This window comes from Patagioenas fasciata, chromosome 4, assembly GCF_037038585.1.
Source record: "Patagioenas fasciata isolate bPatFas1 chromosome 4, bPatFas1.hap1, whole genome shotgun sequence".
Lineage (NCBI taxonomy): Eukaryota > Metazoa > Chordata > Aves > Columbiformes > Columbidae > Patagioenas > Patagioenas fasciata.
The window spans coordinates 59,555,065-59,570,861 of NC_092523.1; the positions used below are offsets into that span (position 1 = coordinate 59,555,065).

The following is a 15,797-nucleotide window of genomic DNA, read 5'->3' on the forward strand; positions in this document are numbered from 1 at the left end:
GGCTCTTTTGTGGCTTTAGTAGTAGATACTTACTTTCCATTGATGGTCTAAAACTTTACTGTAATGGTATCTATCTTATTCCAAGCAGTTAGGGGAGGTATTGTCTTCACTGCAGTAAAAACCTGATTGCCAGCTATTGCAGGGACTAAAAAAAGTGAGACAGGCTTCTCTTGCTACTGTGTCATTTGTACTATGAGGAAAAGCATCCAGATGTCTGCACTGGAAATAGACAGCTGTGGTTGTTCAAGACAAAGTCCCATTTCTCAGACTGTTCCACTTTTCAGTTGCCAGAGCATCCTACTGAAGTGCACTGAGATGTAGCAGAGACTGTAACACCATTCCAGTTGCAGTATCACAAGTTAGTGTTGCACATATACAATTACAAAAAGTTGTAAAGGAGTGCTGTTGAATAACTCAAGTTGTATAGCAGAAAGCAAAGCTAGTAAACTCTTTAGAATCCCTCAGAGAACCATTTTGGTAATATAATGGGCTTGTACTTTATATGAAAGCTGTATGAAATATGTCAATCACCACAGTACTGCTGCCCTTCTTTTACAGCATTACATTTTGGTATAATGCAGGTAACAAGTTCCATCTATTAAATTTAGATCCAAATGGTAGAATTAAAGCTTCTCACTCTATAGAGAGAAGAGGAAAACTTAGCAAGATATTTCTGTAGCTAAGTTTATACTCTTCAGTATAGAAGAGGCATTTCAGTGATCTTTCCGTAACAGGAACCTGTAGGAAGTGCTATCCACAACTACTTTTTCTAGAATCTCACTGCATGCAGGATCCATATGTTAGGTCAAGTGTTTCTAGAGAGGCTTGCTCATTTTAATTTCAGGGACTGCTGAAGTTGCAGTTGTCCCACTCTGCAGCTGAATCTGCACCCGACAGATTGCTGTAATAAAGCTCCTTCTGGAAGAGTGGAGGAAAGATCTCCAATATTTTTTCAGTTTTTCCACAAAACAGAGGTAACAACCAAACCAAGTTTTCTGAAGATAAACTGGATACCATCCTTTATCCAAGAGGTACAATGCATAACAAAAAAGTAAGCAAATTAGAGTAGGACAAAGGCTTTTCATACTACACAGAAAACAGCTTTTCTTAAAAACAAAACACACACACCAAAAAACTCCACCACCCAGAGTCATGAGCGATAAAATCTAAGTTACTCTCCAAGACTACCAAACATATTGGGTACAGGATAATTTTAAAGTGCAGTTTTTATAGAAAAGTGTTCAGGCTTCTTATGCTGACAGACCTCCAATAATAGCAAAAATATTAAGTATGAGTTGTTTGTTAGGCGTATTTATCAAGGTTTTTAGCAATTAACAAGATGGTAAAATGAATTAAAGAAAAATTAAGGATGTATTCTACCCTTACTCAATGAGACTAAGTAAAGAGCTGAAAACAACAACTTCTGAGTTCAAGCAGTGTTAAAAAAGCAAGAGCAATCTTTAATACTTCTAATTAAAAGCTGGGAGATGATTAAGCATAAAACAATTGAGGAATAAATATGGTTAATTTAAAGGTGAAGAACTATTTGCAAATTAATTTAATAATATAAATTTGATAGGTCATACTGTGAAAATACTGTCGTAGTAGCTACCAAAAGACAGGGTAGGTGTTGTTGAAAGATTTCTATTTATTTTGGAAAATCAGTAGCAATCTTTAATGGGAAGTTATGATCCTATAAGCTACTGCAATAAACAGTAATTTTTCTCCCAGAAAAAAAAATGCAGGAATACTATGCACATGGACTGAAATAACCAAGTAATACTAAGATGATAACTTAGTGTTCTAGAAATGCTGTGAAAAAAGCAACCAAAGCACTTAAATGGCTGTCTTCCTATGAAAGCTCCCTCTCTGTACCTTACCTACCTATTTACACCAAACAGGTAAAACTTGAAGTATTCAGAAAAATTCTTCAGTGTGAGGTTTTTGAAAAGCTAGAGCACAGCAGTTATTTAGCCTCCAGCAGATCTGATCCTTCAGATATTTCTACTAATGCCCTTTTTACTACATGCAGGAAATCAGATTACTTCTAATAGTGGCTGTAGTGTGCACTGAAGCCAGATGGTGTGAGCTTTTCCAAGTTGTTTCCTTTTAGAACATGGCTATTACAGGGATAAAAAGAGATCTGGAACCAAGCATAAGTAAGTAGATTGATTCTTCATTAGCTGCAACAAGAATTCCCTTTTCAGTGCAAGCCTTAAAATACTGAAAGCACCAACTCTTTAACTAGTTATACTTAAGATCTCCTTCTACCATGAACAGAACAGTTATACTCATGTTTCATTCATACTCTTGAATTACTGGAGCGGTAAATGAAATTGAGAGAAGGTGAACAGTTTAAATAAAATCTTTAATTGCTTATTTACAACAAAGGCAATGACTTGGCAAATTGAAAATAAGAATTTGCACTTTCCCACTAACTTCAGATACAGCAAGTACATAGTCAACTATAAAATGCAGCCTAGTGAGTAAGGCGCAATATTTACATCACACTAGTACTGCAAAAAAAAAAAAAAAAAGCACTTCAGATGAATTTACTGTGACAGCCAGTATTTAAAAATTTATCCTGTAAATGCTAACAAGGCTGAAAAGGAAGCTTCAAATGTCACTTAAAAGGTCAGTGCTCAAAGGTATTTTTTGTCAGACTGCAAACATGCAATAATAGTAAAAATCTGGTAATGGGATAAAAACAATGCCCCTCCAATTTTGTCAGTTTTTGCAAAATAACCTTTTCATATAAGTGTGCTTTTTCTTGGTCTGAAATCTCATGCCAGTAACTTCAGTAACAGACTAGCTACTTAGTTTTACCTTAGCAAAAGTATTTTCTGGTGTGGTAGGGGAAGAAATCAACTATTACATTTGAATCTAGGATATACTAGAAGCATAATACAATAATCACACACACATTTATGAATACAAATTACTACAGACACATTGTAAAGATATCCTGTTTTAACAGATTAAAAAAAAATAGTATTAACGAATTTATTGCAGCTCAAATAAAGGAACCATTTTGGTTTTCTATTTTCTTTTTGACGTCTTTTATTCCCCCTTGCCATGTATTCAAAGGTAGTAACTGTTACTCTTTTAGAACAATAGGAAAAAAGTAGTCAAGTATAAGGTATTAAACCAAAACATATCCTGTCTGTCTCTTCTGAATGTAAAAGACGTACAAATTATGAGCTACAAGGACAACAGATACACCAACCATATATTCTGGGCATGGAATTTTGTAGCAAGGCCTGTAGGGAATGCTTTCTTTGCATAGAGTCTTTGATGCTCTGTAACAATTATCTTCATGAAGGGGTTTTATTTAGCTATGCAAGAAAGGGAAGAAGATGGAATCTATACAGAAGTTACCATTTTGTCCACACTCCATTCAGCACTGGGGTAGGGAAGTTACCATCATTAAGAGGACAGCCAAAGCTAATACAAATATTTTTTGCTACTGTTCTCCTTAAATTACATTCTTGAAATTAGGTTTTCCAATTGCTAATCATATTTACACTTCATCTTTAGAAGAGTGGAGTATTTTTTCAAATGTTTCTTTTCTATTAATAGAAGTCAGTGTAATTTTGACATACTTGTCTTTTGATGTAACACAGATGTATGAATGTTTAGCAGTTTAAGGAGTTAATTCTTAAATTTATGCAGAAACTTTTGAAGTGTGCGTGTTTTATATCCATGGGGTACTCACAGATACATCCATTATAGATTGAGAATTCAGATGCGAGTTACAGCTGTATCCTCTTCCTGTCTGCTTTTCCAAGCTTTTCAACTTTGATCACTAATAATACACATTAACAGAGCACGTGTGGCAAGTACATAACAGACTCCTTGACACATTCAAAGAAAAGGTGAGTCTAACTTTTATCCAAAGCTTTCTCTGATAAATTGTGCTCTAGTTTAGGTGACTCCTCAGCATCTCGAATAGCAGAAGTGTTATAAATACCGTCGACTGCAGGGGCTGTTGTTGGTGTTGTGAGAGGTGTCACAGTGTGTCCAAATCCCTGATAATGACCCATGGGTGAAGACGGCATTGAAGCAGCATCAGAAATTGGGTCTTGAGTAGATGAAGACAATAAACTCGTATGCTCGTTTTGTTCATGATCCTCAGGAAAAAACATTTTCCTTGGCTGGCCCAAAACTGTCCTTCCTGGAATTACACCACATGAAAATACCTTTTAGCACTTTCAGCAGTATACCAAGGTCTTTGAACACAAACTCCAGGCATATTAAAGTAGAACATGAGTCTTTTTTTTCCTTTATAACAGTTTTACATGGGCATTGTTAAGCTTTAGGTAATAAAAGGATGTCTTTCCATTAAAAGAAAAAAAGACATCCCTGTCTTCTGTTTAAAACACCTGTAATTTACCCTGTGAACCATCAATTTTAAAGAAAAATAAAAAACTAGACTCTAAACAGGTGTACTGGAGAGAGCAAAGTGCAGGTACACCATGAAATTCCTCTAGGGTTGCAGCTGCCACTAATTTGCTATGAGATGTTCTCAAGGTACTTACAGAGATGGATAATAGTATAAAATGAAGCTGGAAATGTATATACTGTTAACAGATCACGCAAATCTGTCTGTTACTTACCGACATTTCGAACCTGTTCCGAAATGTCTGCTCTTATATCAGAAATATCCCACATAGCAAGAAAAGAGTCGAAGCATGAGCCTTCTTCAGCTTCTTGAACATAAGGTTTATAGGAAAAACTGTAGTGATGTGCAATAGCAGCCAGGAACATCTCAACACAAATGATAAAATCCTGCAACGAAAGAGTCATTAACTTAACTTAAAATTTAATAATTTGTAGCTGGAGAAAAATAGCTTCTGGGTTTCTTCTACAATTGAAGTACTGCAACTGCTTTAGGATACTGGCAGCAGCTACTCTTCCACCAGCAGTAGGATATTCTTGGCAGGCCTCACAGAACCATGTGTACTATACACACATTGGAATTGGTCCTTGCCTGATAGGCTCACTTGCTGCAAGTGATATTCAACAAGCAGCAGCTCTACAATGAATTCTTGCATTAAAAAAATGCAAGGATATCCAACAGAAGTATTTAACTGAGGCACATTCCTCCTGCCCAACACATGGATATACAAGTGTTGAGCATAAAACTCACTTGGAGTGACTGGCTGAAAACACAGCCCAACTAACAACAAATTCAGTATTAATCTAGCATGTGTTAATTAAAGTGAGTATGACAAAATTTGCTTGAGACCAGCTATCTTACATCTTACTTCCCCCTAAGCAGTAACTGTTTACTCCTACCTGTAGGCCTGTAGCCACAGCTTCCACACTTTTCCATTCCCAGGTGTGTTTCTCAGAAATAACGCCAACTTTCACCAACAATGCAATAAGCACAGCTTGCCTATAAAGATTGTTATTGTTGTTATTACTGTAATAGTGGTGCCAAAAAAAACTCCAAAGAAATCTGGTTAAACAAAGCCTATTTCTATGTCTATATATACAGGCATGCATGCAAAAATCTTTAAAGTTGCTTCTCTTTCAGGGTATTACTGCAGCCCACAGAGTAATATTCAGGTAGTCAAATGTACTCGTTAGCAGCTAAAAGTGAGTAATGCTTAAATAGTAACTTATTGTTAATGTATAGTAACTTATTTTGAAAAGTTAATGTATTTTTTTTTACTTTAAAAAGTGAAAAAAAACCCCTATCTTTGTTTTGAAATAACTGCAAGTGAAGATTCTAAAATAAATTATGATATTTTGCAAGGTGACTCTCAATAACAAGTCTAAAATGTAATCTCAAGTGAGTAAGACTGCTCTATCCAACATAGTGGTACTGTTTTCCCCTCACAGCACTTCACTAATATTATGGGGAGATTTTTTTGAGGCCTTTAACCTCAGTAGCAAATCCAGCTTTTTTAGCTCTTTTATGATCCACCCTGAGGGCAAGAAGTAATGAGTAAATTATTAACTTACCAGAAAGAAACAAAAACTACCATCTTCACACAAAGGAACTTGCCAACAGGTTGGATAGGGTTCAATTCTTCACGTAGTACTTTATAAAACAGCACCAGACAATACATAGCAAACTAACAAGAAAAAGAAAATTAAGAAAATTCATGTTTGTTTTGTGATGGAGTTGTTTTACAGCATCTCCTCTGTTTGTTTGTTTGTTTTTAAATATATACATACACACACATATATGTAGATCACAGTATGAGACAAACTTTAAAAGCTGTCTGTTTTAGAAGAGAGTTCTGGATATATGGAATCTTTGCCTTACTGTTTGAAAGCTGACTTTTTTTTGCCTGAAATTGTATTTCTGAAACGATTGGTATTGGCAGACAGAGACTGAGGTCATGTATCTACAAACTAAAGCAAAGCAGAGGAAGATGCCATTAAATCTTTTCAATGCCAAACACATAATAAGGAAAATGGCAGAAGAAGCACATGCGCTGTAAGGCTTTTGTTAAGACTGAGTGAAATGTTACCTCTTTATGAAAGATAAGGCAATTAATACAATTTTCACCACAAATCTGAACAAGTTTCCTACTAATGACAACTGCAAGCCACTGAACTAACATATAGCCAAACCTAAAGATCGGGATCTCCCTTTTTCATGCACATTCTCTAGCCTCTTACTACTAAGTTTCTTTTAGGCAAGCATGTCAGCCAGGACAATGTCACAGCAGAAAACAGTTACAGCTCCTTCCTTAACAGCCACCCATCAACCACAATGGTGGCAGGAGGACAAGGACACCCTTTTTGGATGGGACATGATGCTGTTCCGATTCCTGCCACTGTTGCCAAGAGAAGTAAGAAGCTTGGAGGCGAGAAGGCTAAAGCAGCAAGGAGCCAGAGCTGGTGCCGTTGTCTCCTTTTGCAGTGGGTAACATGTTCTGGCTAAAGCAGAAAATGATTGCTCTGCATTCCCAACAAGCCACTAAATGCAATCTGTGACCTCCAAAATGAAATTTTCATGTCTAGGGGCTGATATCTTAGCTTCAGCCTGACATCATCTGGCAGCTGAACCAAACTTGCTGGCTACTGGTCAGGGGCTTCCACACTGCAACAACTTCCTCCCTCTTAAAACATACATGCTTCAAGTCTGTTATGGTTAAATTCATAATTAAAAGGTAAAATGGCAAGTGCTCTTGAGTAAACCTTGTCCTTAACACCTAAGCATTGGCTAAACAGACACACAGGAGTACCTTCTAATTACACAGGCTTTTTCTTCCAAAGTATTATGCAGGCCAGAATCTCAGCACTGCAAGCACCCCTTCCATTATTTTCAGTCAATATTGTTACGACCAGTTTTGTAACATGGTATTTTTAACACAGCCCTGTTCTTCATGTGTGTGTCTGGAGGAAGCTGCTTGGGTGAGTGACCTCATCTCTTCTGCAGAGGGGCAGGGCTAGAGCTCTGACATGTCTGGGTCATACCAGTTCACCCATCAAACAGTTTGGAGTGAAGGGGTGGTGCACCTTATTCCTTTACAGAGCTTCATAGTAAAAATAATATTTTTTAAATTATCTGTTTTCCTCATATTTTGCATATATTTAACAGTAACTTTGACTTACAGTGGGAAATATTCTACCCATAAGAATTACCAGACATTAACAGAAATAATCTGAATAGTTCACAAAAGAAAATTCAAATAATACGATGACTTAAAAGTGCAGAAAGATGCACTCTCAGTACTCACTAGCTGTGACATGTTGTTAAGTATGACCAAGTACGTCCAAGCATTGTTGAAGCTGAAATTTCCTTCATCATACACTCCCACTAGTTCACAAATTCTGAAAGAATTTTTAGAATTAATTGTTATGTAGTAAATGATTGCTTTCTTGCAATGCTAATCTTCGCTACCTGGATCAAAAATCTCTTTTGCTACTCTAATATGGGCATTTGGGTCTGCACAAGAAACAGCAGTTTCCAACAGCATACGGCACAGGAAGTTTGTATTTCACTGTCCGTAGAAAAAACAGTGTTTGAATACAGAGTTAACATGTCTCATTGTTGAATGAATTCAATAACTGAACTTTTTTTAGCTATTTTGCTTTTAACTGTTAGAATGCATACAGGTAATATAGATATCTATGTGGATATTCTTGGTGAATGGCAAGTTTTTCCACAGTTCCACAGAATTAAGAATAATGACCATCAAAACAAAGTTTATGAAATTAAGCTTTCAGCATCAACATGTAATTACCTGCTATTCCTTTATAACAGGTTATATGATCTGTATGAAGGCACACAGTCAGGCTTGTCACATGCAAACTTTAATAGAATTTTTAAAATTACATGAAACCTGAATTTAAATATACCAAATTGTGGAAGCCAAGGAGAAAAGGGGGGAGGGAAAAAGTCTCTAAAAATTGAGAGATCATAAAAATGTCTTTCCCACATAAACAGTACTTCAGAGTCTCTTCCACTGCTTTCAGCAGCAGGCAATAAGTATTTATTATTTAAATTCTGCAAATAGTCATTTGCTATAGAGAAGTCATAGAGAAATCACAGGTTGATTCAAACTGCCAGGATTCATTTAGAATTCAAGACAACGAGCCTGCATTTAAACTGCCTTGATTCAATACAAAGGGCATGAAAATTCTTTCCAGTGTAACTCAAAGTTACATCATGAAGATCAATGTTAGTTATTTATGAGCGTACTTACAAAGCAATAATGGTAGTAAATGGTCTGACAACAGTGTACTGCAATACACCCAGTTTACATCTAAATAATAAAACTCTGCAAGAGAAAGAAAATTCATTGTACAAGGATTTTAAAACCATTTATGGAAATTTCCTGATCTCAGTAGTTTCACTAAACTGAATTTTTATTTCATGGTAATTTCAACTTCTGCTTCCAGGACCTCAGATGTTACTGTATCTAGCGCGTATATCACAATACACAAAAGACCTGGACTTTTACAGGTATACTCAATGATTCACTTCTTTCACCCATGGAAAGATCCTAGCTGGACTAAACAAAAAAAAGGCAATTTTCACTGTGCCTGAAGATGTTTAAGAATGCCTTACATTCATAGTTTGTCTTTAACATTTTAAACAGCTTTATCAAAATCTCCTAAGAGAGATGCTTATCAGATTAAGCGTCCAGAAACACACAGTTCACAGGCACGTGCCCTTTCGTCCTTCACCTCTGAAAGTAAAAGCAATAGGCTGTCTGGGCTACCAGCAATTCTACATGAGGTTTTTGGCAAATATCGTATGATAGCAAAGGAAGCAATTTCAAGGAGATAATTTTCCAGTATTTTTTTCAAAAATAAGGAAACTTCCTTCAGCACTACCTAAGTCAATGCATATTAGTAACTAAGTGTGATTTCTAGAATCTTTTACAGCTAGATGAAAACACATTCAGAGCTGCTTTCAGCCAGGGTTCATAGTTGATAATCAAACCATAACTTGTTTATGTGCAAACCATAAACTGACTCTGCCAAGCAACAACAGTTATACTACTAAATATGAAAACAAAATGTTTCTATCTGGTTCCACAGTTTAAAATTTTAAGATGCCATCATATACTCACTCTCCCATAGCCCACGACGGACAACAACATAGAGGAGGCAGATGTCTCTGCTGATCCTTCGCTTCTATTATTAATACGAGGTTTGGATACCGATTGGTTAGATAATTTGAAAGAAAAACCATAAAATTATAGATGACATAAGCTTCATAGCATTCTCGACATGTATCCACATATATTGCAATCTTGGGGTATTTCAAAGCTATCCACTGTAAGAGAGGGACACAAAAGGTTACATGCAAGAAAGACAAAAGTGATTCCAATGACAACACTGGCTGGCTAGTTCAGCAAGCAATACTTCATTAGACAGCAGGCACTAATCAAAAAGGGCTTGAACCATTTGGCTAATAAGAGTGTGATGCTACGGCTATAAAATAACGGTCTGTAAAATTGTAAGTAGAACTTCAGACTGCGTCTCTGCTGCTTCAAACATGCTTAAAGCACTGCGCAAGAGGTGGTCTGTGTCTCTGACCATGCAATTCAGTCTTTAATTTAAAAGTAACCAAGGAGATGATTCCCTACACATAACCTACTCCTGTTAGGAGCCAACAAGATAGAACTATTTTCCTAAAATTCACATAGTCACTGCCAATACGGATTTGAGAACTTATTTGGGAAAGAATTATAGTACTAAGACTAACTCGGGAAAGAAAGGTAAGGCACTGAATTGTGAGACTGTACTTAGATGAGTTTGGTTTCCAGTTCAGCTCTTAGTGAGGACAGAAGGACCAAAACCAGGCACTTGTCATCTCCCTTTCCACATCTGTCATAAAGGATATGCAAGGACAGACTGGGTGAAGAAGAGTTAGCAAAGTGATCCCACAAGCTCCACAAGAATGTAATATTGTTCAAACTATGCTTCTGACATACTCCACAAACAGGAATTCCCACAAGTTTGTAGGGCTACAACTCTCCATGCAGCATTGTTTCTGCTAACTGTGACACTTTTTCCTCACTCCCACAGCAAAGAGAATTTTATTAAGCTGTTAACAGTAAGAGAACACTTACACTGTCTAAACTGTAAATCGGCACCATCCATAGAATCCTGTTGCAATAACAAAAGAACATTTAATATTACTAGCAGTGTTTTTAGTGTGAATTAAATTCAACATTTGTAGCACAGGTAGAACATCAAGTGTTACCTTATTATTGGTTTCTGCAATTCAGGTTGAGTATAATGAACTAAGTGTTGTAGTATTCCCCAGAGAGATATTGGTATAGTCATTAATAAAAATATGCCTGCGATAAACCATGCCTTGGTATGAATTCCAACCTTGAAAAGAAAAGATTGCAAGATCAAAGTTTCAGTATTAATACTTATAAGTTTTACCAGTATAGCAATACTTTTTTTTTTTACTGTGAATAAAGTTTTAAGATGGACATTAAGCTTATATCCCGATATTAAGTTTAATTTTTCTAACTCTCTTTTCCGAATATGCAAAACCCCAAAGTCTCTCTTGCTATCTGTTTATCTGGCTTAGATAGCCAGATAAGAGAGGACAGATCATGCAGAACCAAACAAAAGCGTCACTAATAAACATAAGATATTCTACAAAACATCCCAATGCTAACTATTTAATTTGCTGAAAGCCACAGAGGATTTCCTTGCTTTAGGTCTGGAACTTTTCTCACTTCAGTGCTTCATTATGAAGTTTCTGAAAGCTTGTGGATTTAAACTATTTTTAGTTTTAAAATCCAGTTCTAACTAGTATACAATTTCAACTAGTTTAACAATCTGAAACACATAATATATATATATAAACATATAATGTCTGTTAAAACTTAAGGCTACAATTTTACAACCAAGCTCTCTGAGAAATAACTATGTTATTAATCCTAAATACCAAACACTGAGAAATATAGTAGAGTCTTCTCAAGCAGTTTTTGTTTGAGGCTTTCTTCTCCGATTTCCTACTGTACATCACCATCCCACATCTTCTCTTGCTTTTCAGCTCAAAGGTCACTTCTGAGTAGTTTTCCCACCAATATCTGATTTAGTGATTTTAACGTTTCAGATACCACTGCAATCTAAACATCCATTATGCTGAATTTTTGAAGGCACCAGAAAAGAACAAACACATCAGTTTCAAAGCAGGAAATCTAAAAGACTCTGAAGACACACAGCACTCTTACTAAGTGGCTAGAAGTATACTATGAAAGAGCTTGCCTCCAGTGCAACAAGCCGAAAATACATATTTTCAGGTTAAAATTTATCTGTCAGAAAAGTAACGCTGTCACATGCGTGTGCAATTCCCACGCTGCTGCTGTGACACACGACGGCACCACCAAGGCGAAAAAGCAGCTTTTCCACCTACTGCCTCAACTTTCCTCATCAGACAGAGTTGCCTGAAACACCAGGTTATGAACAGTGACCCCGGGTTTAGCAGAGACTGTCAGTCCCGGGCAGCGGCTCCAGATTCTTCAGCATCGTTGCAACCATTTAAATACGACTGGTTTTGAACCGGAAAAGGACGGACACCCCGTCCGTTAACCCCGACCTGCCCGGTAACACCAACCGGTAAGCCCGACCTGCCCCACCCGCCTTCGCTCCGCTCCAGCCGCTGGACCAACGCTCGCAGCAGCGCCGTGCAACTTCTCCACTCTCCCCTCTCCCCGCTTGGCCTCTGACGACTACCTGAGCGGAGAGAAACCGCCCCGCAGCGCCCGGGTCCCGCCGGGCCACTGCAAATTCCGGGATGCTTGTGCCCCCCGCCGCGCCCGGCCTGGCCACCTCCCCCAGCCGCGGGGGCTCCTCGCCGCACCCTGGGCCTTACCTCCAGCTTCTGCAGTTCCCAGACGCAGAGCGGCACCACCACCAGCAGCCCCACGATGTAGAGCAGCACCACCAGCGGCCGGATCCACCGCCGCCAGTTCCCGCAAGTGCACGGCATGGCCGCGGCGACACTGTCCACCGCCGGGCACACCTACGCCGAAAACCCCCTGCACTCGCCCGCGGAGCCTCAGCGGGTCGGTGCCGGGCCCGGCAGCCTCCGCAGGGCGCGCATCACCGGCGGGGCCGCCCGCAACCCCCTCCAGCTCCGCTCTGCTCCGTGCCCTGCCCTGCCCGGTACCACCCCGCGCACACGCCCCCACGGCACTTCCGCCCGGCAGCGCTTTCGGCTACCCCGCTCCAATCTCAGCGACCGCGCCGATTGGTACGTCGCCCTGCCTATCGCGGATTCCCCGCCCACCAAGAGGAGCCGCCGGCGGTTGGGACAACGCCTGGGAACGGAGCGGCCGTACCCTCCCCGGAAGGGTGGTCTCTTCTGTCTCCCTCCTCCCCGGCTGTCAATGGTCTCTCCCACAGCTGAGTTTCACCAGTCGCGCGCGGAGCGGCCGTTGGCGGTTGCCGCGCGGCACGGGGCTCGCGCAGCTTGCGCGCGGCTGGCTGGCGGCGGAGATCGTTGTTTCGGTTAACGGCTGCGCGCGTGCTCAGCCGTTAGTCGCGCTGCTGGTGCGCTCCGGCTCGGTTGCTCTTCCCGAGCTGAGGGAGCGCTCCCCCAACCCCCGTTCCCGGCAGAAGTGTTTAAGTACCGAGCCGTTCCGGGAAGAAGCAGGCGGCCTTCCCGGGGGTACCGCAGTGTAATTGTCACATAACGCGGGTGACAGGCACATGTCGCAGCGGAAGAGCGTGGGAACGTTGGGTCACGCCAGGGAGAGCCGGAGCTCGTGAGATTTATTTTACGAAGCTTGCGAAAATTGCGGGAATTAAACTTAAGCACAGACGAGCAGTGTAACAGCACAGGCAGACAAAGCCTCTGTAAACACAGTCCCCTTTAAAACACCTCCATGGATACTCACCTGAGAGCAGGACGGGGTGAACAACCTGGTGCAGAGAGGCTGTGACATGAAGACCCAAGTGGACACACGAATAATGCAAAAATCTGTATTGAATATCAAATATTTAGACATTTGTATTCTTTGCCTTGCTAAAACGCCACTTCACTCTATAGTAGTTGTTGACAAGCCATAGGGACTCAGGTGCTTAACTAAATTAGAACCATTGGTGACACTGCCAAATATCCAAGGAAATGCAGCTATAAATTCTTGGAAGGAAGTAACCGCAAATATTAGTTTGAGGCAGCAGTGAGAAGCGTATGCTGGAAGAAACCACAAGGAATAAGAGATAAGAGGTACTAAGGAACAGTCACTGGCTTCCTTCTTTCCCCCCCCCTCCTCCCCCCCGCTAAATTCCTGTTTGGGTTTTTTTTTCCGTTTTCCTCTGTATTGCAATTGTTTGCCCAGGCTTTCCACTATTAAGTTACCAATGGTGCATGCAGACCTTTTTTCAAATAATGAAGCCATGTGGTTTTTTGAATAGTTGCTGTCTTTGTATTGTCGAGATGACTGAAAGCACAGTTTGATTGGATGTGTGCACTGTGAAAGGAAATTTCCTACTCAGTAAATAGCAAACCCCTGAAACGTGTCAGACTGCTTCTCCTAGAATTGGTGTAATCAGCAGTGTTAAATTTTCCTTCTCCATCTGATGTGTTAGGAGGCAAAGCAAGCTAAGCAACCTCAGTAACTGGTAGGTTCCTCTGCACTTGAGGTTGAGTTATGAGGTCCTTTCTTTTCCACCTGGATATCATCTATTTTATTTACTCCGTTACTTGCCTTTCCCACCACTATCTAGAGCTTAGAAGAGTGGTTTGACTTTGTCGTCTCAGCAGCAGCCCTGCACACCTTAAGTAAAAAGTCTGATACCCCAACTGCCATTTCTACAATTTTCTACCAGTCAGTGCATTAACTATAAATTGAATTTTAAAGTTTAGGGATAAGAAAAATTTTAAGGGGACTGAAGGATCATCCCTATATTACAAATAAAACAAAAATTTAGCGGAGGTAACTGATTTGCTTGAGTTTATGGCAAACTTCTGAACAGAATCTTGTTCACTGGTAGTGGCACTAAAGAACAGTTCTTTCTATACTGTTATGCAGTGGAATACTACATTTCTGTATTGTATTACCAAATCAGTGTTAAGGTGCCTGTTCTGTTCACCCTTGTTCTTTATATGTAACCCATTATTGGCAAAATGTGCAAGAAGTAAGAAGTCAGTAAATTGCAAGCTAACAAGCTCAGTCATTTCGAAGTATGTAAATATAAATATTTTTCTCACACATGTAATAGACACAAACCCAAATGTTTCCAACATTTCTGGAAAAGGAGACAACCCAAATGCATGAGTACTAAAATAACTGTGATGATAACTTATCCATAATTAATATACCCAAAATGACAGAAATCATTTTACATCATTAATTAGTAAATTAAATGGGTTTTTTTAAGTTTTCCCATTTTCCCTGTACTTTGGTTCATTGAAGGTGAAGCACTAGGTTGTATTTTTTCCTTTTTTTTTTTTTTACTTCCCTAAGGATATCAAGCTGAGAGTTAGCTTCTTGGTGATGTTCTTGATACAAGTTCTTGCATCATTTGTAGCACTTTTGGGGTTTCTTCAGCACTTACTGGCCTAAAAAATCCTTGGGGAGAACTTAAACACTTCACAGACTTAAAGTCATTGTTTTGAGCTTATCCAGTCTTTTTCTGTCTGCTGCTATTTTGTGTGCTTGTCTCAGCCAAACTAATGCTTACTTCTACCTTTCTGAAAGAAAGGAACATCATTTTACTCATACTGTTTATCTCAAGTATATTCATTGGCCAGCCACTGCAGATTTGTTTTAATTAATATTTAATCAGAAGAATATTGGACTAGAAAACCTAATAAATCTTTTCAGCTCTGCTGTCTTTGATTTCATGTGATGCCATATTGATATACTAGTCTGAATCTATGCAATAAAGATAATAAGGTTATTAAATTTGACACGCTTCTCCAGTGGCAGTTGTTACATAAAACCATATTGTAAATGTAAATCCTGGAAAAAAAAAGGTTAAAGGAATGCATTTCTGCAAGTGGATTGTTTTGAATACTTTCAGAAAGTTTTTCTACAAAACAACTGGAGTGCTTTTTTACCATAAATCTGACAGTTTAGGTTATTTTAACAGTCGAAGAAAAGCGTGTTTTCCATCCATTCAAGTCAAAATATGTGAGCAAGTAATACTCAAACAACTTGGGAAAATGGGAGCACTATACTAGAATATGTAAATGAAAGTATCTTTCATAGAAGAAGTGAAACAATGATTCTGTTCGACTTAGCATTGGTAAGGGCTTAACTGGAATATTGTGCATGATGTTAAAAAAATGGAAAGATATGTCTTCTCAGAAGCAACCAGCATGATCAGAAGTTAAAAAATGCAGATGC

General features: G+C 39.1%; 1 protein-coding gene across 1 annotated transcript; it reads right to left on the bottom strand.

Annotated features, from left to right (window-relative positions):
• Positions 1-2,349: 2,349 nt before the first annotated feature.
• TMEM184C (transmembrane protein 184C) lies at positions 2,350-12,638 on the bottom strand. Its single transcript, XM_065836195.2, has 10 exons — positions 12,314-12,638; positions 10,682-10,812; positions 10,548-10,584; positions 9,543-9,748; positions 8,670-8,744; positions 7,701-7,794; positions 5,971-6,083; positions 5,299-5,398; positions 4,617-4,788; positions 2,350-4,174 (listed from the first exon to the last, which is right to left on the bottom strand). Exons 1-10 carry the CDS (start codon positions 12,428-12,430, stop codon positions 3,882-3,884), a joined length of 1,338 nt encoding a protein of 445 aa, XP_065692267.1. The 5' UTR covers positions 12,431-12,638; the 3' UTR covers positions 2,350-3,881.
• Between the last annotated feature and the right edge of the window lie 3,159 nt (positions 12,639-15,797).